The following is a 26222-nucleotide window of genomic DNA, read 5'->3' on the forward strand; positions in this document are numbered from 1 at the left end:
AATTTCAGAACACTGATATGCAGATGTGACTCTTGATCTGTCCATGTGCCTTGGGCAGTCATTCCCTGAAAATGCCCCCCCCCCCCCTGTCAGGGAAGCGTTTGTGGTCACAGTGGCTACTGGGTGCGAGCACAAATGGTCGTCCTATTGTGACATGAAGAGACGTCAACCACCACCGAAGGTCCCTCTTGCAAGAGTTTGTGATGAGAATCATATAATTCATTGGCAATTTCTGGTAAGATCATTGAGCGAACAGAAGCCATTGAAGAATTCACATATGCATCCTTGCGAGTGGAATGGCTAGAATTGCTGCCACCATCAAACCTAGTACCTTCAAGACCTCTGCGGCTGTAGCTCTGTTCTTCGACACCATTGAGTTGACGTGTTGGTGAAGAAGTGAGACCCTTTCAACTGGAAGACGTAGAGTGGTGGTTGAGGTATCTAACTTTGCTCCTATAAAGACGGCATGCTGAGATGGCGACAAGGCAGACTTTTCAAAGTTGACTGTAATGCCTAAGTGGTTGCAGAGTGCCAGAGCAGATTCTGTTGCCTGAATCAGTTGATGCCTGGTGGTGGCGGTAAGGAGCTAATCGTCTAGGTGTGGAAACACCTGGAATCCTAGACGTCTCAGGTGAGCCGTGGCCACTGCCATGCATTTGGTGAACACTTTGGGGGCTGTAGTGAGACCAAAGGGCAGGTCTCAAAACTGGTAGTGATTGGCTCCCAGCTGGAAATGCAGGTGATCTCTGGAGTGTCTGTCCATTTTTATGTGGTAGTACGCGTCCTTGAGATCGATGGAGCACATCCAATTGCCTTTCCCTATAAAGAGAAGAATGGCCTGAAGCATGACCATTCGGAACTTCTGTTTTTTTTACAAATTGGTTGAGTCTGCTGACGTCCAAGATAGGTCTCCAGTCCTCTGTTTCTTTGGAATCAAAAAGAATCTTGAGTAAGTTCCGAATCCTGTTTGGTCTGCTGGGACTGGCTGGATGACTCTTTTTTTCTAGCAACTTGCGGACCTCTATAGTTGCTTGATGTTCATCGTGCATACAGCTGCAGTCATTACAGATGGGTTATCCTGCCGTCAGACGGGTCCTCAGTCAGCCGAATTCCAAAGTCTAGGTCCGGCGTCGGTTGTCGTCGCTTCTTCCCTGACGTCAGTGCGACAGGGGTATAAAAGAGGCAGCCGACGCCATCTTCTTCAGTCTTTCTTACCGCGCGGTGCCCGAAGCAGAAGCAGTTCGCAAGTGCCGGTCAGCCATCTCCTGAGATTTGCGAAAATATTTCAGCCGAAGTCTTCTTGAAAGCTAAGTACCCCATTGGGGAAACTTTTCTTGCCTCAGACCGATGTCAGACAAAGTTAATAATTGCATTTCATGTGGGAAGCAAATACCGCATAAGGATTTCCACTCTTTCTGTATACCTTGCTTAAGCCCAGACCACGACGTCTCGGCCTGCCGTTTTTGTGCTAGATTCAACAAGCACACTATTAAGTGCCGGGCGGAGTTCGCCCTTCACTATTTTGGTAAAAAATGTTATTATATTATCTCGTCGGATACTCCGACTCTAGTTTTGAGTAAAAGACGCAAAGATAAGGACCGACATACGAGGTCCGCACCGACTACTGACACCACGCTAAGGCTGACTACCGGTTCTCTGGTTCTCAGCGAGGCGCCTACGCAGCCCCTGAGTACCGATGACACAACATTACCGGTGTCTTCAGTACCCGAGGTCGCAGGCTCCTCGGTCCCCATTCCTACTACAGATACCGACGCCACTCTTGGCGGGGAAACTCAGAGTTTAGACAGGCCTGCCATTTCTCAAGGTGTCTTCAGGCCTTCCTCCTTCTCTATTAAAGCTTTCACTAAATCTAAAGCAGCCATGAAAACCAAAAAACAGAGACCTCAGACCCCCCCCTCAAGGCCCCATGCCTAAAAAACAGATGCTCAAAATGGCTGAGGATTTGATTACTCTTATCAGGGGTTCTCAACCCCCCTCGGACAAAAGGCCCAGATTAGAGGAAGACTACCCTTCCTCAGATCAAGCCTCTATTACCTCAGAACATTCTGAGGACCAGGATTATGCCTATTCTCCTTTCGAAGACTCTGATGCAGAGGAGTCTATTCCCTCGGTCTCCCACCCTGAGGACTACTCTTTTGGGGAAACCCTGCATACATTGAGGGAACACTTTCACTGGGAAGGCCAGGATTACTCAGATTCCAAGAAAAGGCTCAGGGATTTTCTTTTGCTCCCCCAGCACAGGCCCCTGGCTATCCCTCCTGTTTTAGATATATTGGATGATGTGTACACAGAAGCCAGCCTTAATCCAGATTCTTTACCTCCAGCTCCTGTTAAACCAGACAGGTATAACGGGTTCCTGATTCACACCAGTTCCTATACAAAAGCCATACTGCTGACCCAGAAACTATTTCACAGGGTCCCAAGGGAATTAAGGCCTCTACTGCTAAAAACCCATTACCTTCAGAGAGAGATTCCAGTGCTTTAGAAAGGTGGTGGAAAAAGGTGTACACCTCGGCCACTTTAACCATGAGGGCATTAAACTGTCAGTTCCATATGTTAAGGTATCAACAGTTTTTGTTATCTCAGTTGAAAAGCAAAATGACACAACCAGAACAACCAGATTTAAAAGAGTTGCAGGATTTGTTGCATGGTGCAGAGCAAGTGGGTAAACATACCTTGCAGTGTGGTTTTGATACTTTGGAGGCCTCATGTAGAGCTGCTGTTACGGGGTCTGTTATATGTAGACATGCTTGGCTCAAAGAGCAAGCCTTACCAGATCATGTCAAAGCTAAATTATTAGATGCACCTCTTCAAAAAGATGTATTGTTTGGTGTTAAAGCTGAGGAGGTACTAAAGAAAATGGAGGAAAAAGCGAAATCGATGCAAACAGTGAAAGATTTCCTGCAGGTACAACCTCCACGTTTCAGCAGAAACTGGCCTTCAAAAAATTGGTCCTTTCCAGCCTCGGACAGACCTCAAAGGGGCAGATACAGATGCCCAAGGGGTAGAGGGCAACCTCAAGGATCTTTTAGAGCCAGACAGTGGCAAGCACCAACCCCAAGAGGTGGAGAAGATAGATCACAGTCATTTAGAAAACAGACATAATGACTTCTTCCTTTACCTGCCAAGCAAAGCTTTAATGGCAGCACCTTTGGGCGGAAAACTGGCACTATTCTCAAACAATTGGCATATTGTTACAAAAGACAAATGGATTCTGGACATTATAGACAGAGGCTACAGGTTCCACTTTCACACCCTTCCAAAAATGAGAGGCATGCCAAACCTGCCACAAAATCAAAGGGCAGAGGCACAAAAACTAATTTCAGCTCCCATGGATATGAAAGCGATTCAAGAGGTACCTGCAAAAGAACAAGGTCAAGGGTTTTATTCCAGACTATTCCTGGTACCAAGGAAAGACAAAGATTGGAGACCTATCTTAGACCTATCCATCCTAAACACATATTTACAGGTACAAAAATTCAAGATGCTCACATTACAGCAGCTTCTTCCCATGCTGAGCAAGGAGTCTTGGCTGGTAACATTGGACCTCAAGGAGGCATACCTGCATGTCCCTATCAGACAAGATTGCAGAAGATACCTCAGATTTCTTGCAGGTTCAACCCATTATGAATTCTCTGCATTTCCCTTTGGCTTATCTACTGCACCCAGAGTGTTTACGAAATGCCTGGCATCAGTAATCGCCTTCTGCAGACTACAAGGAATACAAATCTACCCATATCTGGACGATTGCCTGATCCAAGCGGACAGCAAGGACATACTTCTGAAACACCTGGCGTTTGTAATAAAACTGTTGAACTTTCTGGGATACACGGTCAACAAAAAGAAATCAAAACTAATACCCTCTCAACAAATAATTTTCCTGGGTGCCAGCTTGAATACAACCACCCAGATGGCCTACCTCACGCCAGACAAACAAGGGCAACTGTCTCAATACTTCAAGCAAAATGGCAACCTTCACCAGGCTGACTGCAAGGAAAGTCCTGCAGGCTCTGGGATTCATGGCATCTTGCATCCTACTAATCCCATGTGCAAAGCTGCATGAGGAAACTTCAATGGTACCTAAAAAACTTATGGTTTCAACACAGCCACAGCTTGGAAACAATTATACCATTCATTCCATGCCTTCAAAAGGAATTTCTGTGGTGGGCTCAAGCATGCCAAACAAACGTAGGTCTCCCTTTCTGTGTACCTCAAGCAACTCAAATCATCACAACAGATGCCTCAGACTACGCCTGTGGGGCACACATGACAGATCAGTGCATTCAGGGAAAATGGTCCCAAAAAGAGAAGCACCTACACATCAACCAAAAGGAAATGCTAGCCGTGCAAAATGCTATTATGGCCTTCAAAGACCTACTGCATCCAGGCCAGCTATTGATAAGGACAGACAACACCACAGTGATGTGGTACATAAACAAACAGAGGGGAATCATTCATACCCCCTGTGCAGGCAAGCCATGACCCTATGGAACACAGCATTGGAATTGCAAATTCAACTACAGGCACAATTCCTGCCAGGGAAGGAAAACACACTGGCAGACAGCCTAAGCAGAAATATGACGGATCCACACGAAAGGTAACTCAGGCATGGGGACAGCCGGACATAGATCTCTTTGCTACCCACAGAAATTACCAGTTGAAAAAATTTTGTTCAAGGAATTATCATCCACAGGCCTGGAAAGTGGACGCACTTTCTTTCAATTGGACAACGTTGACAGTCTATGCCTTTCCGCCTCTTCCTCTGCTGCCCAAAGTTCTATTAAAAGCCAGAGCAGAGAGGCCGAAAATGATTCTCATTGCTCCAGACTGGCCAAGACAACACTGGTGTCCGCTCCTGAAGAGCCTGACACATTCCCCACCGTAGATCCTACCTCTAGTCCCTCTTCTGTTGTCCCAGCACAACTACAAAACTCTTCACAGCCATCTCAAAACTCTAAATCTAGCTGCATGGAGAATTCCTTGATTTCCCAACAGTTTCTCCTCTCCAAGGAGGTGGAGGACGTCATCTTGGAGGCCAGAAGACCTTCTACTAGAAAAGCCTACTCCGCCAAATGGAAACAATTTTGTGCCTGGAATCAACAAAAGGGCCAGAATCCTGGGGTAATAAATTTACCTCAAATTTTACAGTACCTAGCTGAGATGTTAAACAGTGGACTTTCCTTCTCCTCCATCAAAATCCACGCTTCAGCCATTTCAGCACAATACAACACAGATCCTCCTTTATTCTCTCATCCTCTCTTAAGACAGCTCCTCAGAGGGGCAAAGAATATAAAACCCCCAAGGAAACCACACCCTTCCTCCCTTCGAGCCAGCTGCTTCAACAGAACTACAATACTTGTCATGGAAAACAGCCTTCCTTCTGGCTATCACCTCAGCATGCAGGGTTTCGGAGCTACAAGCCTTCATGGCTGTGCAACCTTTCATCATTTTCCATCAGGACAGAGTTTCCTTATGAACCAACCCTACATTTATGCCAAAGGTAGTATCCAGTGTAGCTTTGAATCAGACTATCCACTTACCTACCTTTTATCCTAATCCACAAAACAAAGGGGAAAGACTACTGCATTCCTTGGACATTCACAGACAACTTCGTTATTATTTGGACAGGACAAAGCCATACAGGAAATCCGAGCAACTCTTTGTGTCCTATGCTACAGGTATGGCTATTTCCAAACAGACAATCTCAAAATGGATAGCCTACTGTATACGCTTTTGTTACTCTTTTCATGGAAAAACTGTGCCTACAAGCATCAGATGCCACTCCACCAGGGCCACAGCTACCTCTGCAGCTTTCCTCAGGGGGTTTCCTACCAAGGACATTTTGGAAGCAGCCACTTGGAGTTCAGTGCACACTTTCTCCAAACACTATCACCTTCCACTATACTCTAAATCTAGAGCAGGATTTGTCACAGCAGTCTTGCAGGGCATCCTTGCTCCTCCTAGTTCCACTTAGTGCCTGCCACCCCTACTTAGCTTTGGGATTCTTCCCATCTGTAATGACTGCAGCTGTATGCATGATGAACATAGTACAGTTTTGTACCTACCATAAATGTAGATGTTCGAGTGCTCATACAGCTGCAGTCCAGGTTACCCCCCCCCCCTCCGTCCCCTCTTAGGACAGGCATTATGACAAACACCTTCTCATACAACCTATTTGGGGTATTCTTTTATGGTGTATTTGCTTGCAACTACTGTTTTTTGATTATTCTATATTGCATGATTACACAAATTTATGTTTTGCCTTCCTTCTGGGGGCACCTGACATCTGGGGCAAGAAAAACTGAAGAAGATGGCGTCGGCTGCCTCTTTTATACCCCTGCCGCACTGACATCAGGGAAGAAGCGACGACAACCGACGCCGGACCTAGACTTTGGAATTCGGCCAACCGAGGACCCGACTGACGGCAGGATAACCCATCTGTAATGACTGCAGCTGTATGAGCACTCGAACATCTACATTTATGGTAGGTACAAAACTGTACTTTCCCTGAGACTGGGTGGAACATCCGGGATTCTGTTGACAGGAGTGGGAGGGTAAGAGAACGGTATGAAATACCCTCCAGAAATTATGCTTTGTACGCAGGTATCGGATGTTATACTTAGCCAGGCTTCTCGGTACAAAGATAAGCGACCCCCGACTGCCTCTATAGCCAGACAGCTGGGTCTCCTTTCAGGAGCGCTGGTAGGGCTGACCAGAGAACTGGCCTCTGTCACCCTGCTGTTGCAGACCCCCCCCCCCCCGCCGCGCAGGCAGCGTCTTCCATTATAACCCCCTCCTCTGCCTCTAGAGGGGGTTTTGCCAAGTGTGTCCTGAAAGGCTCCCCGGGCTTTTTGGAACCACATCTTTCCGCCCTTACGGCCCTTGGGATAGAGCCGAGTAGGGGTAGAAAAACGGACTCCAATGGCAGACAAGGTCTTTCCTTCCTGCTCACACCTGGTTAGAGTTACCTTTACTTTGGGCCCAAACAGGGATGAGCCATCAAATGGGGTGTTGATAAAGGAAGACTTGAAAGGCTCCACAAAGGAACAGAGATGCATCCAGGGTTGTCTACGCAGAACTATGCCTGAACTAGTGGCTCTACTCGAACCATCATCTGCGTGAGATAAGAGATGCATGGACGAGTTCACAATCGAGTTTAGGGCAGTGAGCTGGGTGTTAAATTTGTCGGCAACCCCTGCATCTACCGTACCCTGGAGGGTATCTCCTAGCTCTTTCAGGAGATCTCTTTGTAGTCTGGTAAAATGGGTTAAATAGTTCAGTGATCGAAGGGAAAAAGTCGCTGAACAAAATATGTGTTTCCCATATCTATCCATGATCCTGGAATCTCTGTTAGGAGGATGGATAGGTGAGGACGTCTCAGACGTTTCCTTTTTGGTGGCTGCCGCCACCACCATGGCATCAACAGGCACTCCCTTAGTCAAAAATGCTTTGTACACAGGGGCAGAGATTAACTTATTTGGCTTCCGAGGGACAGGTTCCATGGCCTCCGGAGACTCCCACGCCTTACGAGAGATCAGCTTCATGAGCTCATCATAAGGCTGAGACACCCAAGAGGTGGAAGGTTGAAACCCGAAAGCCTTCAAGAGCACTGACACATCGTCAGTAGGGCTTTTGGACTGCCAACCACCCCTGTGATTAAGGATCTCTAATATCTCTGCAAAGGAGATATCCTCAGAGGGGGATCGAGGGGACCTTCTGACTCATCCAAGTCAGTGTCAGATGTCAAAGACTCCTGTGGGGAGTCCAAGTGCCTCCTCTTGCACAGACTCTTCCTGGATACCGCCTCAGTGGGAGCTTCTGGGGAGGTCTCAGAAGAGCAGGGGGTGCCCTGTGGGGCTACTTGAGGCTCAGGGTCTCTATGCATGGGTTGACCGGAAGAAGCAGGAGCGGACGCAGGCGCTTGAGGGGAGGAGGAAGCCAGACCTGATGCTGATGATGTCTTTGAAGACCGGACTCTCCTCATGGCATCAAACGCACCATGACTCCGAAGAGAAGGGGTAGATGGATCCGAAGGGACCGTCTGATCCTCCCGCACCGAGGCAGGAGCCAAGCTCATCCAAGCCGAAGCCCCGAGAGGAAGAGTCGGCACCGACAAATCAGTACGACTATCCTCTCCGGACCCAACAGAAGAGTGTCGGCTCCTAGAGTCCCTGGTCGGTGTCGAGGATGTCCGAGTAGATGGAACCGATAACACTGGAGCAGGTCTCTGCTCCACAAGCTCAACAACCATCAGGTCAGCCTACTCCGGCACCAATAGTCCTGTACAGCTCAGTGGAGTAGCAATCAAGTCTAGGTTAATGGTCTTCGCTTCCGACGAAGGCATCGGAGCCGACAACAATTTGGCGAGGTCTGGTGCCCGTAAAAGCTTCTGCACCAACCGGTCCATCCGGTCCATATCCAGATCTGAGAGGCTGACAGAAGACTTTGAGGAGTGCACCGAGGATGCTGTTTGGAGCAGAGGAGATGAGGGAATCTCAGAAACCGGCTCCAAAGCTGTGAGCTGGCTCCGAACAGAAGGGACACTCTGTTCCAAAGGCAGTGGAACCAATGACCCTACACTCTCCATTTTTTTAGCCTTTTTCGATAACTTGGAGTCACCTGAAGACTTGGATGATTTAGAGGATTTACTAGCACCATCCTGGTCACCCAGTGCTTCCGAGAAGAGGTGCTGAAGTAAACCCATATCCACCAATTTCCTCCTCCTCTCTAAAAGTACCCTGGAAGAGAAGGAGTAACAGATGCTACAAGAGTCTTGGAGGTGTAATGCCCCCAGACAATAAACACACTGAAGGTGCCCATCAGCGATTGACATTTTTTGTCCACAATCCGGACATTTTTTGAAGCCAGATTTAGGATGTGGCTTCTCTTTCTTATCAGACATCCTTTTAAATTTAGACAAATTTAAACAAATGGAAAAAACACACTCAAAGCAACTATTTCAATAACTACTGACTTAAGAATTGAGTTAAATACAAGGCCAACTGCCAACTAGAAGCACTTCTATAGAAAAAACAAAGCCAATACAGGGCACTTATCTAAATCTATCTATCTATATATATATATATATATATATATATATATATATATATATATATATATATATATATATATATGTATATATATAAACTATCCTAACAAGAATGAAAGTTAAGTAAAAGATGTAATGGGATCCTATCTCGCCTACATTCACAACAGATGGGTTCGGAGCCGATCCATCGGCTCCGACTCGGCAACTAATACACTAGCACGAAGTCTCTCATTGGCTGGGCTACTCCCTATCCCAGGATGCACTACACCTGCTTCCAGATCTCGTTTGCCGCTTAACAAGCTGGACGTGGTCTCGACTTGGCTGGAGCTAAGTGGTTCTTTTTACCTTATTGGTCCTTGACCTAGGGAATTTTTGTCCATATTAACCAAACAGCTGTTTTAACAGCTATTTATTACTAGTTCTTATTGTGTTTTTGTTGAGTGCTTGTGTCTAAAAAAATTTAATTTGTTCAGTCGGGCAAGGCCCGTTTAAGTTAGAGGGCCTTTGCCCTACCTTTTGAGTGATTTTAGTTGTTATTGACCTTTGGTTAGTTGTTTTTTGGGCAAAGCCCATTTAAATTAGAGGGCTTTGGGCGTTTAATTTTCAAATTGTTGTGAGGTAAACTTTCACCAGTACTGCGCCAGTGTGTCTCGCTTTTCAGTTGGCGCAATTTGTGTTTAGTGCTATACTTGTTGTGTAGAGTAGTATTTCCTTAGAGTTGTACTTGTTGTAGCCTGTATCATGTCTAAGGAACAAAAGTCAGGTTTTAAAAAATGCACTCGGTGCAAATATAAAATGTCCATTACAGACAGTCATTCAGTATGTGTTTATTGTTTGGGTCCGAAACATCTGCAAGAGACTTGTAGCGTCTGTCATGCGTTCTCATCTAGAGTTCTTCAAGAACGCAAGAACAAATTAATATTGAAAGGGCTTATCAAGCCTTCTTTTGAGGAAGCCTTAGATCTACCTGTTGCTTCCAAAAAGAAAAGATCGTCGGCTCCGACAAGTCCGTCGGAGCCGACTTCTAAAAAGACAAAATTGACCTCTTCTTCCTCGGCTCCACTGACTTCGGGGCCGAGGGTCGAAGGGTCTGCCTCGATACCTCCTACCTCGGCTCCATTGTCTTCGGAGCCGCAAGTTGGAGTATCGAGAGGTGAATCACCTCCATCGGTTCCAATGGCTTCGGAGCCGGTGGAAGTGTGCAGCTCAGACTCTTCCCCCTCGGCTCCGGAGAAGGCTCCTTCGGTGCAGACGGTGGTCCATGCTGTGGTGGAGTCGGCGCCGATAACATTGGAGCCGTTTCGGAGCCGGTCCCCTTCTCTCTCGGAGCCGAGAGGAAAGTCTTCTCGATTGTCTACCTCCTCTAAATCATCGAGACTTTCAGATTCGGACCTGGATAGGGTTTTACAGAGGCTATTCCAATCTCCAGTGTTTACTAAATTGGTCTCGGCTCCAGCACAGTTAGCTTCGGAGCCGATCCCCCCTCCAACACATTCGATTCCTCCTCCAACCTCCTCGGAGCCGTTGGAGTCGGTGGTGGTGGAGCAAAGCGGAGCCATACGGTCGGAGCAGAGACCCCTTCGAGGTCTCGGTTCCGACTGTGCTTCCTACCCTGTCCTCCGGTTCAGGGTTTGGTACTGCGACCTCTTCAGCCAGGCCCGAGGGGAATACTTTGGGATTGGGTGCTCGGTGCCTAGTCTTCCTCTCGGAGCATCGGCTGCTGGAATTCCCAGTGCCATCGTGGCCTCTAGACCAGTGACCTCCTTGGATTCTGGAGGTCCGGCCTTTGAGGCCATGAGGAGCGAACTGGCCATGCCTTTGCCGGTTCAGCAAGATTCTACCTCACCGTCCCTAGATTTGGAGACTGGTGCCTCTGTTGTGTTGCAGCCCCGGCAGCGGGCCCCAGGGCCTGAGGATACCCCATCGGGTTCCCTTCTTCGGGTGGTCCGTCCGAAACTGCTTCGGACGAACCCCCACGGAAGAAATTGTGTAAGAGGAAGCACGTAGACTCCCAAGATGAGTCTATTACATCGGATACTGACCTCGATGACGCAGAAGGGTCCCCAAATCATCTTCGGATGATATCTCCTTCTCAGATATCTTGGAGATTCTGAGACAGAGAAGTGACTGGCAAGCCAAAACCCCTTCAGCTGAGGAGTCAGTCTTCCTCAAGGCCTTTGGGGCCCAGCCTTCCGCCTCCTGGGTGTCTCCGCCCTCGATGAACTCCTTGATTTGGTTTCTCAAGGGCATGGGAACACCCTGATTCTGTGGAACCGGTGCCTCAGGCCCAATAAATTTGTCAGCCCCCCCCAGAAGGAGTTTCTCACAAAGGGTGTGCCTGTAGATGCTTTGGTGGTGGCTTCTGCCACACAGCAGGACGTGGCAGAGGCTTCGACGTCTATTCATCCTCCTAATAAGGATTCTAGGAGTATGGATAGGTACGGGAAGCGTACCCTGTCTTCAGCGGCCTTTGCCTTACGGTCGCTAAACTACTTATGTCATTTTACGAGGCTCCAAAGGGATCTTCTCAAAGAGCTAAATGACTCTCTTGTTGGTATCCTACCTGAGGCGCTGGCCCCGACTACCCTCTTTTCTATTGTTAACTCGTCCATGAGGCTCATTTCATATGCAGCCGAAGGGGCGAGTAGAGCAGCGGGAACAGGCGTTGCCCTCAGGAGACAAGCCTGGTTACGCTTGTGTTCGCGGAGGCCTTCAAGTCTTCCTTCGCCGACGCCCCCTTTGATGGGTCATCTTTGTTTGGACCCAAGGTGAAGGACACACTAACTCGGTGCGAGCAGGAGGGCAAGACTTTGACTGCCGTTGGGGCCCGATTTTCCGCTCCTTCTAGGCCTTACCCCAAGGCCGGGAGAGGAGGGAAAATGTGGTTTAGAAAATCTCAGAAGTCTTTCCCTACTCCACCCAGTGATTCCCCCTCCAGGGGCAGGGGGGGGGGGGTTTGGAAGACGCCGCCCCAGAGGTGGCAGAGGCCCCCGTTACTCTGGAGACCGCGATTCCTTTCGTGGTTCTTCATACAACCAGCATTCCTGAGTTGTTGCCCGACTGTGCAACTCCGGAGCCAGTCGGGGGTCGCTTTGCAGCGCACCCACAAGCTTGGGAATCCATAACAAGCGATCAGTGGGTGCTTCGCATTATTACCGGAGGTTATATCATCCCCTTCAACAAACCCCCCCTTTCTTTAAGGGAAATCCCGGACGTACCACCCAGTCAGCGGGATCAGGCAGCATTAGAGGTTTCGAATCTGCTAGAAAAAAGAGCCATCCAGCCTGTCCCCATCGACCAGATCGGATCAGGAACTTACTCAAAATTATTTTTGGTACCAAAAAAGACAGGGGACTTCAGGCCCATTTTGGACCTCAGTTCATTGAATCGTTTCAGAAGAAGTCCAAATTCGAATGGTCACTCTTCAATCTATTCTTCCTTTGCTGGAAAAAGATGCATGGATGTGCTCCATAGATCTCCAGGACGCTTACTATCACATTCCCATAGCTCAAGAGTCCAGGAGCCATTTACGCCCGCCTCGGAGTCAGTCATTTCAATTCGAGCACTGCCCTTTGGTCTCACCACAGCCCCAGGGTGTTCACCAAGTGTCTGACAGTGGTAACTGCTCACCTGAGAAGTCTGGGATTCCAGGTGTTTCCTTATCTAGACGACTGGCTCCTTACTGCCACCTCCGAGCATCTACTACTCCAAGCGCTCAGAGCCACGTTCACCTTGGGCCATTTCTTGGGGATCACGTTCAATTTGCAAAAATCTGTACTACAGCCATCTCAGCGTATTACTTTCATAGGCAGACTTAGACACAAAAGAATGCGCCTTTTACCGGCAGCAAGAATTCAGGTCTTACAAGATCAAGTCAAATCCTGTCTCCCCTACAAAGAGCCCCGCCCATCGGATCCTACAACTGTTGGGCTCGATGGCGACCATACTTTTAGTTCCCTTGGCCAGACTTCACATGCGAATTTTACAATGGCTACTGTCGGTTCAATGGTCTTATCAGGAACTTCCCTTGAACCACTTAATCATAATCACGGAAAGTTGCCGTCGAGATCTGCATTGGTGGCTTCTCCAATCAAATCTCGACCAGGGGCGACCCTTTACACCTCAACGTCCCATTGCCACTGTGACTACAGACGCCTCCCAGGTAGGGTGGGGGGGTCATTACCTGGACAGGTCGGTCCAAGGCACATGGCAGATCCAGGAAACGCATTTGCATATCAATGTCCTGGAGATGAGAGCGGTACTATTCGTACTCCAAGCTCTCCATCACGCTCTCCCACAGGGCCCGATTACTATCCTATCCGACAACATGTCGGTGGTGTGGTACATAAACAAGCAAGGTGGAACCAGGTCTTACCCACTATGCAGAGAAGCCATGAGACTTTGGCACTGGGCGGTAGCTACCAACCGCTTTCTAATGGCAACGCACATACCGGGGAAGTCCAATGTGATTGCGGACAGATTAAGCAGGACCATTCTTTTACCCCACGAGTGGTCCCTCAACCAGGGTATAGCTGCGAAAATCTTCGACAGATGGGGTCTTCCTTGCTGCGACCTGTTTGCCAGCCCTCACAATGCGAAATGCAGAGAGTTCTTCACATTGTTTCCTTCTCAGGGACAGATTCCCAGGGACGCTCTGACTCACATTTGGCCCCCCGGTCTTCTCTACGCCTTCCCTCCGTTCCCCCTCCTACCGAGGGTGATACAGAAGGCCATTTACATGGAGAGCGAGATGATTTTGATTGCCCTGCACTGGCCTCGTCAAGTTTGGTTTCCTTTCCTACAGAGGCATGCGATAGAAGGTCCATGGTTTCTGGATCCGGTGCCAGACCTGTTGACTCATCAGTCAGGACGGCTTCATCCGTCTCTCAGGTCCCTGAAGTTGGCAGCATGGTTACTCCACTTCCATCCTTAGTCCGAGACAATGCTCTTTCGCCGGACGTGGTCCACATACTGTCTTCTTCTCATAAACCTTCCACCATCAAACTTTATTCCAGTAAATGGAAAAGGTTTGCCTTCTGGGCTCAAGAACGGGTATAGATCCTCTCACTGCACCAGTATCGGAGGTTCTGAATTTTCTGGCCTCCTTTTTCAGTCGGGCTCTTCAGTTTCTACCATTAAGGTTCAGTTAGCAGCGATCTCTAATTTTCATGCTTCTTTTGAACCTTCATTGATGTCTCACAAACTTTGTAAGGCTTTCCTTAAAGGGGCTTGGCTCCTTAGGCCTCCTTTATCTCATCCTGTTCCCCCTTGGGATTTGAATATGGTTCTTGCTGCCCTAACTGCCCGTCCTTTCAAACCAGCTGCTACTTGTGATTTAAAATTTCTGTCTTGGAAAACGGCCTTTTTAGTAGCCATAACATCTGCTAGGCGAGTTTCAGAACTTCAAGCTCTTTGTTCTGATCCTCCTATTTGATTTTTCACAAGCATAGAGTTTCATTGAAATTAAACCCTGCATTTATACCAAAAGTGGCCTCTTCTTTCTGTATTCAACAAACTATAGAACTCCCTGTCTTTTTCCCAGAATTCTCTAATAACGCAGAATATACTTTGCATCAATTGGACGTACATAGACAACTGCGTTTTTATTTGAATAGAACCGCTCAAACGCGGAAATCAAATCAATTGTTTGTTTCCTTTGCAGCGAACAAATTGGGTCAACCAGTAACAAAAACCTCCATATCTAAATGGATTAAAGATTGTATCATTTTATTTATTCACAGGCTAACAAAGACCTTCCCTTTCCAGTCAAGGCTCATTCTACCAGGGCAATGGCTACTTCCGTAGCTTTTCACTCCAAGTTATCAATAGATGATATTTGTGCTGCGGCAACCTGGACTTCTCCACACACTTTCATTTCTCATTACAAATTGGATGTGGTTTCTCGAGGCAGAGCTTCCTTTGGTTCCACAGTTCTCAGGAGTGTGTTCCAATGAGCCACCCGGGATGTAGGTGCTAGGACGCTGTCCCATCTGTTGTGAATGTAGAGATAGGATCCCATTACATCTTTTAGTTATGTACTTACCATAACTTCGGATGTATGGGATCCATCTCGCCTACATTCATAAGTACCCACCCTCCTTCCCCCTTCCATTCGGATTTAGAGGAGCTGTAGTCTCTTTTTTCTTGGAGATCTTTCTTGAAGAACTTTAGTTGGTTATAGTGACTACTAATTTTTCTGTGTTTGCATGGATGTATGAAAGCGAACAAACAAGATCTGGGGAAGCAGGTGTAGTGCATCCTGGGATAGGGAGTAGCCCAGCCAATGAGAGACTTCGTGCTAGTGTATTAGTTGCCGAGTCGGAGCCGATGGATCGGCTCCGAACCCATCTGTTGTGAATGTAGGCGAGATGGATCCCATACATCCGAAGTTATGGTAAGTACATAACTAAAAGTTTTTAAAACTTGAAGATAGACTAATCTTTCCAATAAAATTGGTCCGAGCTATGTGGAACACCGAGATCTGTGCCGTGGCAAACTAGATTTGGGGTAATTCCAGCAGTGCATCATGGGATAAGGGGCTTGGTCTCGATCTACTGGTAAACCTTGAGCTTTGCTAATGGCCATCCGAACCCATCAGTGAGAATAAACAGCGAGATTTAACAACTTCACATTTATATATTACCACTAAGGAGAATAACTGGGATCATACCATAGATAATTTGAGGGGACCCATGACTGGCAAAAGCCATTTAGGAGCTGTCTCAGTCCATTAGTAGTATAGTGGGCAGTCTTGGGATAAATTTTCTCTTTCAAATCCTAGATTTAAGTTGTACTTGAATATGGACAGGGATGAACATTGTTTTATGTGGATGGGGAATCTGTTCCATAGCAGCGGTATCCTTTGTGAGATATACCTGTCCCTCCAAACTATTCTGTTGATGTTGCAAAAGAGGATTATATATCTAGACTGAGTATTTCTGATGCTATTTGACTTGCTGATGTGTAGAAAATCCATCAGTAATGGGACAGAAGATGTCTTGTTTGGACAGATACTTACCAAAGAGGTATTCTTTAGAGATCAAATCCTTGTCTGAACTTTCTGCTTAAAAACTGCTCTGTGGAACAATTTTTCTTAGAACCTTACTTGTAAGAGCTTTTTAACTGATCTATATTAGTTCGCCAAAATGGTATTCCAATGAACACCTTTTCAGTGACTCGTGACTTGCGAAAATTGCATTAGCAATTTGCTGAATTTACTAAGGGCAACAAGCAGACCAACTTTTAGTTGACTGGAACCCACCCAAGTGTGGGGCTTTGCCCCCCACACCCCCCTTAACTATATATACCAACTCCGAGACGCACTACAGTGGAGAAAAGGGCAAAGTTCTGTAGTTGTCTGTTGTGCTTCGGGCAACTATTTTGTTGCTGTTAGTGAATTCAGTGAATTGCTGAAGCGAGTTTCGCTGATTACGGGTTGCAGGATAGGTTTTTGCTAGAATATCATTTTGGCGACCTAATATAGACCCCTTTTTAACACCTTACCACATCTCTGTACTGCTTGATGTAATTTGCAGGCGTCAGAGTTTAATAGTTTACCTACATTTGCTTCATATAATCACTGTTGTGACCATATTCTGTGAGGTAACTGCTTAATCAAATTGTGATTGTGAGGTGGAACATTTCCACAAAGCATATTAACATACCACAGGTTTTTGTAGCCTCTGCTAGGTTGTATTATGTCAGGAGGAGCAGGAGCTTGCTAGTTTCCTCAACATCCAGGGCTTTCCTTTTCCTTTTCCTTTCCCACCTGTTGTTTGGGTAACTTGTGGAAGCAGTCCACTGTTTAATTGCATCTTGATTAAACAAATCCCTCGCAGACATTCTGTGGTGCCGTCTCATTGCATTAGCATGTATGTTTGTGTTTTATGCTTACTGAAGTACAAGTTAGTTTTGCAGACATGGATACTTTATTGTAGATGATGTTATTGTTAGTAATGCTGCTGTATGAATAACTCCATGCCTTGTCTATCCCAGGACAGCATCCCACTCTTGAAGTCCTTTTATATTCCTAGTCTGCCTCCCTCTACGTTAAGCTGTGCTACATTACAGCCTGTGTCTGGGTATTGTATTATTTTCATTTCCTTGTATGTTTGCAGAAATTATACTTTGTCTTGTGTAAATAGTATCGTTGTACTGCTGGCCTGAGTCATGGCTGAAAAAAGGTCTTTAGACCAATATACCCAATTACTGAAAGAAAGAAATATATTTGCCATGAAACTGCAAGACTTCCTTAATGAAAGGGCACATCTTCACAAAGTGCACTTAAAAATCTTTGCCTGAAAGTACATTTTTGCTGACTTCGCAGACATGTTTTTCCATTTTATTTTACAGATCCTTTTGGAGGTGATCCGTTTAAAGGCACAGACCCATTTGCTGTTGCAGCTAGTACTGAAGATGATGATGACTTCTTCAAACAGTCTTCCACTGATCCATTTGCCTTATCAAGCACTGATCCTTTTGGGGCTGTAGTGTCATCCGGTGATGTAAATTCAGTATGTCTGTGTTTTTTATTTCATGATTTGAAGCCATGGTTACCAGCCAGAAATTGGTGCATTTTTACCTTATTTCTTTATTTATATCTGGAGTATTTGTCTAATAGGATAGGGTACTGAGTTATTTCATTGTTTGGTTTCCTTTGGTCCCACAGCATTAAAGTGATTGGTATTCATTTTAAGAACAGACACTCGGATTCTGACAGTGAAAGATCGGATTCATCCCAAGTGAGAATCATTTTGATCTGCTTAGTTACTAATTTCATTGATTTTAGTCATGGCCATGGTAGAATGCTGAAACAGTGAGAATCGGTTTTCTTAGTGGGAATTTTTCAGATAAATGTTCTCACAATGACAAGTTGCTCACCATAATAAGGATCACTAGGGATTTGTCTGCCTTCACTGTACAAAAAGTTCTGCCATCTGTCTGACCATGTTTTTTAAAGAAGCCAAAGAATCCATCACTTTCTGTGGGTAAGTAAACATTCATCTTTCTCAAGTACGTCACATTTGCAGTATCCTTTTATGTTTATATACATATATATATATATATATGTGTATATATATATATATATATATATATATATATATGTGTATATATATATATATATATATATATATATATATATATATATATATTTATTTATTTATTACACACACGCGCGTGTGTGTGTGAGTGATATAGTGTGAACGCATGCTTATATGTATATATAGTCATACATACAATCTGTTGTATATGCAATTTTATGTATGTGTGTGTATATATATATATGTGTGTGTGTGTGTATATGTATGTATATATTTATATATGTGTGTATGTATGTGTGTATTTATGTATGGGTCTATGTATGACTGAACCGCCCTAATGTTGAATGCAAAATACTGACAAAGTAAGTTCAGTCATACACAACAGCAAAAAAAAAAAAAAGAAAGAAAGCAGTTCAAGAGAGGAAAACCATTTCTTCTCACAATATTAAAACTAAACCCCCCCTTAATACTAGCCTCAAATTTGTCTGAGTAGTGGCAATGCTGCAGGCTTCTCTGCTCTCTTTAGTAATGGGTGTTAATCCTAACTCTAATGCTGCCCCTCCCCCAACCCTAGCTTTATACCTTAACTAACCTTAAAATTACTAATAAAATTACTAAAATAACTAATTAAAACCTTCCCGTAACACTCCCACTGCACAAGAAAGACTCAGACACACAAACATTCACTAACAATGCTACATCTATTCCCTAACTTAAGCATTACCTTTAACCTAAAATACATAAACCCGCCCACAACCAGGCAGCACCCATCCTTCACTCATCCCCTACCCCTAACTCACACATGCCTTCTCATCCCTCAACCCCATCTACCTGTATCAGTAAGAGACTCTAGATTTGGAAAGATTCCTTACCCAGACAAGTCTACCTTGACTGCCTTCTGTTACCTCCCCACACCTCAGTCCATTCCTGTGCCTATCCAGAAGGCTCACCTCATCCCTAAAATAACAGCTGCTCATCACGGTATACAAATGTTTTTTCATAATTCAGAGTGGTACAGAATGACTTGGAAAACAGTTCCCTCTTTCAGTGGCACCTCTTCTCTTCTTCACATTGATATATTTTCTCCCTCCCATCTTTCTAGCTTTACTTGGAGGAAGTGCAATAGAACCTGATTCCGCATTATGTAGGAAGAGGGCACTATTCCAAACAGTTCCTTGCGCCAAGAAAAGGAGGAGACTAGAGACCCATACTGAATCTCTCCACCCTCGACACCTTTCTCTCTGTCTCTTCTTTTATGGTGCTGTACCTACAAACTCTGTACCTAAAGGATGCCTTTCTGCTCATCACACTTTTGGTTTTCTCCTTTGCTGTTTGGACTTTCTACAGACCCCAGAGTTTTAACATAGTGTCTCTCTCTTGTCATAGCTTACTGCAGGACTCTAGGAATTCAAATATTCCCTTATTTGGACTACCTACTAATACTGGCATCTTCTCAGCAGATATTGATGCATCTCAACTTCACCTTGTCCTTCGTACAGGGCCTGGGGTTCACATTCAGCCTAAGGAAGTCTCCAGTGAAACCAACCCAAAACCTAGTTTTCTTCGGGTGCAGCCTAGACACCATGCATGCTTTTCTTCCACCAGACATAGTGCAGGGCCTAACCAGTTACTACCTTTTTCGCCTTTATTTGCAGTCCTGTACTGCAAGTGAGATCCTCAGAGCACTAGGATTCATTGCAGCAAACATCCACATGGTCCCCTTTGCCAGACTCAGTAAGATCCATTAGTGCCTTAAATCCACATGGTCTGTACATTCACATACCTTAGAACCCCAGTTTCTCTCCTGCCTTGCCTAAAAAGGTAATCCTTTGGTGGATATCACAGATAAAGTTCAACCTGGGACTACATTTCAAAATAAGTGATGAGGGGACTAATACAGGTGCTGTAGATCTTCTCCTACTCACAAAAAGCAGGTCTCTTGAGAGTGTTTGCAGACAACATGACGGTAATGTGGTACATAAGCAGGGGTCGGGGGTGCCCCAGGAAGATGTTCTGGCAGATTTTCTAAGCAGATCAAAGGAATATCCCCATGAATGGATGCCAAACAGGGAGGTCTTAGATGTAGTCCACAAAACGGGGAGTGCCACAGATGGATCTATAAAGGCGGGTGCCACAGATAGATCTATTTGCCTCCATCCATAACAGTCAACTTCTGCTCTTTTGCACCAGGACCTACTGTCCTCAAGCTTGGAAAATGCAGTAACTGAGACCTGGTTCAAGGCTCCAGAGAGCACCCCTGCAATACCAGGCTACAACTCTTACCACACTTTTTGGCTACCAAACCAAGACCGAAACACTAAAGTTGGAGGCGTTTCCATATTCACCAAGGATATTCACACCTCCAGGCTAGCTGCCCAACACAATGCATCTGAAATTCTCCAGGTGCAACTAACAATAGGTAAGACTGAAATCCAAATTGTAGCTTGCTGCAGATCCCCCACCATGTCCCAAGATTCTCACTACACCTTTCTAAACATACTGGAAAATATTAAGATACAACCAAACACCCTAATACTAGGTGATTTCAACTACACTTCCATTAACTGGAAATACTACTCGGGTACCAACACCTTTTCCCAATGGTTCTTGGAATTCATGAATTCCAACACCCTGGATAAACTAATCCATTGTCCCACCAGGGGCTCCAGTATCCTAGACCTGGTCATTACCAGCATGGGAGATAGATGCTCCACACCAGTGGTCATCCCCTCATTGGTCAGGTCTGACCATAAGCTAATCACCCTTGACATCCACATCCCACCCCCACCCACACAGTAAGGAAACCTCCATAAAAAAATTCTCCAAAGCCAACATCATACTACTTAAATCAGAAGTGACAAACTTCCTGACACCCATGCAGACGGGAACTGAAAGTTCGACTGCTGAATCCTACACTAACGCACTGTACGAGCACATCCACTCATGCATGAATCATGCCATCCCAAATAGAACCAAGATGCTCTCCTTCAAAAAAAGGAAGCCAATCTGGTGGTCCCCTGCCATAAACAAACTATACAACAGAAGGAAGAAACTGTTGCAAAAAAGAGGAAAATCCCAGGATGCAGAAAACTCCCTTACCAGCCTCAGTAAGAAGCTGAGATCCCTCGTAAAATCCTCCAAAGCTAGTTACGAAAATAAAATTGCTAAGGATTCCAAAGACAACCACAAGGCATTCTATAGTTATGTCAAGAATCTAAATGACAATGCTCTGAGCTACAACACAATGGCATTAAATATACTGATCCCAAGGATATTGTCAATATCCTGGCAGATCTGTTTAGTGCCAACTTCACCCCCCCTCACCCCCTAAAGGGCCCATCTCACTACCAAAAGATTGCCAAATTCCGGCAATCACGGCCACACAGGTAGAAACCGCACTCTCCAAAGCTAAGAATACAGCATCCATGGGACCAGATGACATCCCGGGCTGTGTACTACATTAACTACAAAATGAACTGGCACCTCACCTAAGTGTCATGTTTAATCATAGCCTCACCTCAGGCTTCGTGCCCACTGAGTGGCACACAGCTACAGTTATCCCACTCCACAAGGGAGGAGCCACCTTGGATCTCTGGAACTACTGTCCCATCAGTCTGACAAGCCTGATCGCAAAGGGCATGGAACGCATTAATATGGAACTTATAAATAGACATTGGCAACCTTCAAACACTGGACCCCACCCAGTTTGGGTTCGTGAAGGGACGATCTTGTCTCCTGAACCTGATTGACATCGAATCAGTCTCCAGAGCTGTGGATGAGGGTAAGGCGATCCACATAGCCTATCTGGACCTCGCCAAGGCCTTTGACACCATCCCCCACTCTGGAATCATAGATAAACTTACTAAGCTGGGCATAAATCCCTACGTCATTCGATGGGTTGCCAACAGGCTTACTGACAGAACCCAGACTGTAAAAGTAGCCGACTCCAAATCCAGCTCCAGACAAGTGGAGTACCTCAGGGTTCAGTCCTGGGACCGCTCTTGTTTGTCATCTACCTCTCTGAATTACAGACCAACACTAAGGGACTCTGGCTAACAAAGTTCGCAGATGACTGCAAACTGGGAGCCATTATTGAATTCCCCAGATGATGTGGATATTCTACAAAAGGGCCTTATAGAAACAGATGCTTGGTGCCAGAGCCATGGGCTCAAGCTTAACGTCAAGAAGTGTATAGTTATCCCCTTTGGAAAAACCATGTACCCATGAATTACCACATAGGTGGCAGTACACTAAACACTGAAAGTGTGATGAGAGACTTGGGGACACAGGTGGACAGTTATCTCACCTTCGATAACCACATCACCACAACAGTCAGGAAATCCTTCTATGTGGCACACCTCATCACTAAATGCTTTTCATCCAGAAAAAAGGAGGTCATTGTCCCACTGTTCTCATCCCTCATTAGACCCATTATACAGTACAACGCCACATTTGGTATGTACCTCACAAGACATCTGCAACAGCTGGAAAGGCCACAGAAATACCTCACTAAAAGAATCACTGGCCTAAAGCAGATGCCCTAGTCTAAAAAAACTCCAGCTATACTCTGTGGTATATCGTCTACTCAGAGGCGATCTCTGCTTAACGTACAAGGCCATGTCAAACCCTGAGCTGTTGGACATGCTACACTTAAAGAAATCCCAATCCCTCAGAGCCAAAGAGGTCCCAATCCCTCAGAGCCACATGCTCCAGGGATCTAAACATTGTCATCACAATGAACAAAACATGCTGGAGGGATAGGTTCCTGACCCAGAGACTCCTCATACTCTGGAATAGACTGCCCACACATGTCAAGCAGAGCGCCTCTTTGTCCCTCTTCAAAAGGAACCTTGACGATTGGATGGGAGATAAGAAATTCACCCCGGGGATCAAGTTAGTCGCCTTGCTAGATAGGGGTCCAGGAAAGTAAATATTGTGGGAAGAAATATCCAGGGAATTCTTATGTCTAGGCTTGTATAGGCCGTAGGGCCGCTAGCCTAGTACCAGCCTATGAACCTATGAGCTCAATGGTCTTTTCCTTGCAAAGGGATTTTCCTGTATGCTTTCCCTCTACTCCCTCTTCTTCCCAAGGTATTAATAAAGAAATAGATTACCCAGAGATCTTTGTGGTGACTCCCTGTTGGCCAAGGCAGCATTGCCTCCCCCTTCTCTTCCACCTAGCCAAGTGTCATCACCTGAAACTACCATTCACAATGGATTTGCTCACACAGCAGAAGGGCTCATTACTCCATCATAGCCTGCCATCCCTCAACCTGAAATTCTGACTGATAGGATTTTGATCCCTTTTAGACATCAGTTTTCTGGGAAAGTGCTTAAGTTTCTCAAAGAAGCTAGGAAACCTGCTACCAGAAAATCATGTATAGCAAAATGGAAAAGATTTTCTATTTGGTGTCTGGCTAAAAAACAGGACCCAGTACAGGTTGGTATCCCAGTGTTCTTCTCCTGTTTGAGCTGTTGAAATCTAGCCCATCATACTCATCTATTAAGGCATACATTTCAGCCATATCTGCCAAGTACGTCTAGATCCCCCTATCATACCTCTCAACCTCTTGGCGCAAAAAATCTGGACAAAGGCCCAAAAATAGGGACAAATTCAAAATATTGCTGTTTTACTCTTATAAACTTATAAAGTTGCTAGAATAACAGGATTTGTCTCAGCTAACATTTTTCTGAAGGATATGAAGTCTGAAACACAAATCTATATTATTATTTATTGATTTCAATCCTCAGACCATTCCAGTGATTTGCCAGAAAAATCACAAATTTTATGAGGAACAGACCAAAAATATGAGGCAAAAATCTGGGCATTCTGCAAATCTGTACATTTGAGAGGTATGCCCCCTATTTCGGCTGGATTAGAGGTAAAGCAATTCTCAAAAGGAGTACTTTACTTGAAACCTCAATGAAAGCAATCCCGCCTGAACTCTCCATACTTTCAAACCATCAGCCTCTGCCTATCTCAAAATTCTGAACTTTGAAAACCATTCTTCTAATAACTCTTGCCTCAGTCAGGTGAGTCTTTGAACTTCAGAAACTTATGGAAACCTCTTCCTTCCTTATTATTCACAAGGACAGGCTGTCCTTGAGGGACCAATCCTTCATTCATGCTTAAAGTGGTTAATGAACTGTCTCTTATTCAGGCCATATTTCTTGCCACCTTCTTCTCTAATCCACAAAACAAGAGAGAAAGGATCCTACATTCTCTTAACATAGATAGTTCAGATTCAGCCTGGATAAGATTAAATATATCTGCCAGTATAACCAACTGTTTGCCTCATTCCAAAATTAAAGTTAGTGAACCGAGTCTCTAAACAAACTATTTCAAACTGGATTTCTATATCCATTTCTTTTTGCTAAACTCAACATGGAAAAAGATCAACTTCTCCAGCAAAGGTGCATTCTGCTAGCACAGTGGCCTCATATGTAGTCTTTTACCAGGGGATTGACTCTAGAACAATTGTAGAAGCAGCTCATTGGTCTTCACTGTACACCTTTACCAAACATTACAGAGTATATGAGTTTTCTAAATCTAAAGCCATCTTCTGTAGGTCACTCCTCTCCAAATTACTGGGCAGTTCTCCTATTGCTCTTCCAACCACCCTTCACACTTCAAAGCTCTGGGAATCACCCAACAGTTTGGAATACAGCAACAGTGATTTAAAGAAGGACACATTGCAGTTGTGTAAGAACTTATAACAGTAGATGTCGTTCTTGTCACTGTTGCAGTATTCTTTCCCACCCACCTCCCCTTCTCTGTTTCTTCCTTTCTTTTCTTTATGGAACAAGGGGAAGAATTGTCTTATCACCTCTCTCCTCTTAGCTGACCAGTATTTGTTTCTTATGCATCTGTGGGCTTACCGACTTGGAGATAATCTGAGGATTTGCACTCGTATGTCTGTCTGTATACCCTTTTGCCCATTGGCTGAGGTCATATGTATGGTTGTATAGAAGGTTTTGGCTTTGATACTCCAGCCAGATTTCTAGGTTATTTGATGAGATAACCTAACAGTTTGGAATAATGCAGCAGTGATCAGTAGGACATCTACTGTTATTGGTAGGTTCTTACACAACTGTACTTTTTGCATTCCATTCCCCTGTCATTTGGTTCATTTACTGGAGTTCATTTTCAGAGTCTGTCTGTAATGCCACATCATCTGCATACGGCTTTTCTGTTGATCTGCTCCCGCTGACCTGTTTGTTAATGTATTCCATAACCTGTATGAAGACCAATGGACTCTGAGCTGAACCTTGGTGCATATCCACTTCCATTGACAAACCCCTCTATGAATCCAAACACAGTTTGTATTTGTGTCATAGTGTACATGTATGTAGCCTGTATTAATTCTATGAATGTTTCCAGGACTTCAAAGTGTCACAGTGCTGTTCAAATCAGTTTTCTTGGAACCTTATCATATGTCTTCTCCAGGGCTAGGAATGACCAGGTGCGCATTTTTTTCATCTCTGGCTTCTTCACCACTATTTGACACACTACAAACATTGGGTCAGTTGTACTATATAGATGTTCATCATGTTACACTGCTGCAGTCATTACACTTGGGTTATCCAGCCGTCAGGCGGTCCCTCAGTCGGTCTGAGTTCCAAAGTCTTGGTCCGGTGTCGGTTGCTGTTGCTTCCTCCCTGACGTCAGTGCGACAGGGGTATATAAGATGCAACCAACACCATTTTCTTCAGTCTTTCTTGCCGTGCGGTACTCGAAGCAAAAGCAGTTTGCAAGTGCCGGTAGCCCGACTCCTGAGATTTTCATTTCCGAATCCAGAACCGAAGTCTTCTACAAAGCTAAGTACCCCGTTGGGGAAACTTTTTCTTGCCTCAGACCGATGTCAGTAAAAATTAATAACTGTATTTCTTGTGGAAAGCAAATACTTCATAAGGATTTCCATTCTTATTGTATCCCATGCCTAGGCCCAGACCACGACGTCACAGGTTGTCGGTTTTGTGCTAGGTTTAACAAGTGCAATATTAAACGGTTTGATTTTGCCCGACATTATTTTGGCAGAAAATTCAATTATACCATGCCGTCGGAACTTCCGATGACCGGAATTCACAAAAAGTGCAAAGACGAAGGCAGG

The 26222-nt window shown here is 45.3% G+C and overlaps 1 protein-coding gene across 2 annotated transcripts in view; it reads left to right on the top strand.

Annotated features, from left to right (window-relative positions):
- Window positions 1–26222, top strand: part of EPS15 (epidermal growth factor receptor pathway substrate 15) — a 2462763-nt gene that overhangs the window by 2014061 nt on the left and 422480 nt on the right. For both annotated transcript variants that reach the window (XM_044086083.1, XM_044086082.1), the window contains exon 20: window positions 17423–17583. In XM_044086083.1, the coding sequence (XP_043942018.1) occupies window positions 17423–17583 (161 nt within the window). The remainder of the gene's footprint in view (window positions 1–17422; window positions 17584–26222) is intronic.

The sequence above is a fragment of the Protopterus annectens genome, chromosome 10.part0, assembly GCF_019279795.1.
Source record: "Protopterus annectens isolate FY-2018-M chromosome 10.part0, PAN1.0, whole genome shotgun sequence".
Lineage (NCBI taxonomy): Eukaryota > Metazoa > Chordata > Ceratodontiformes > Protopteridae > Protopterus > Protopterus annectens.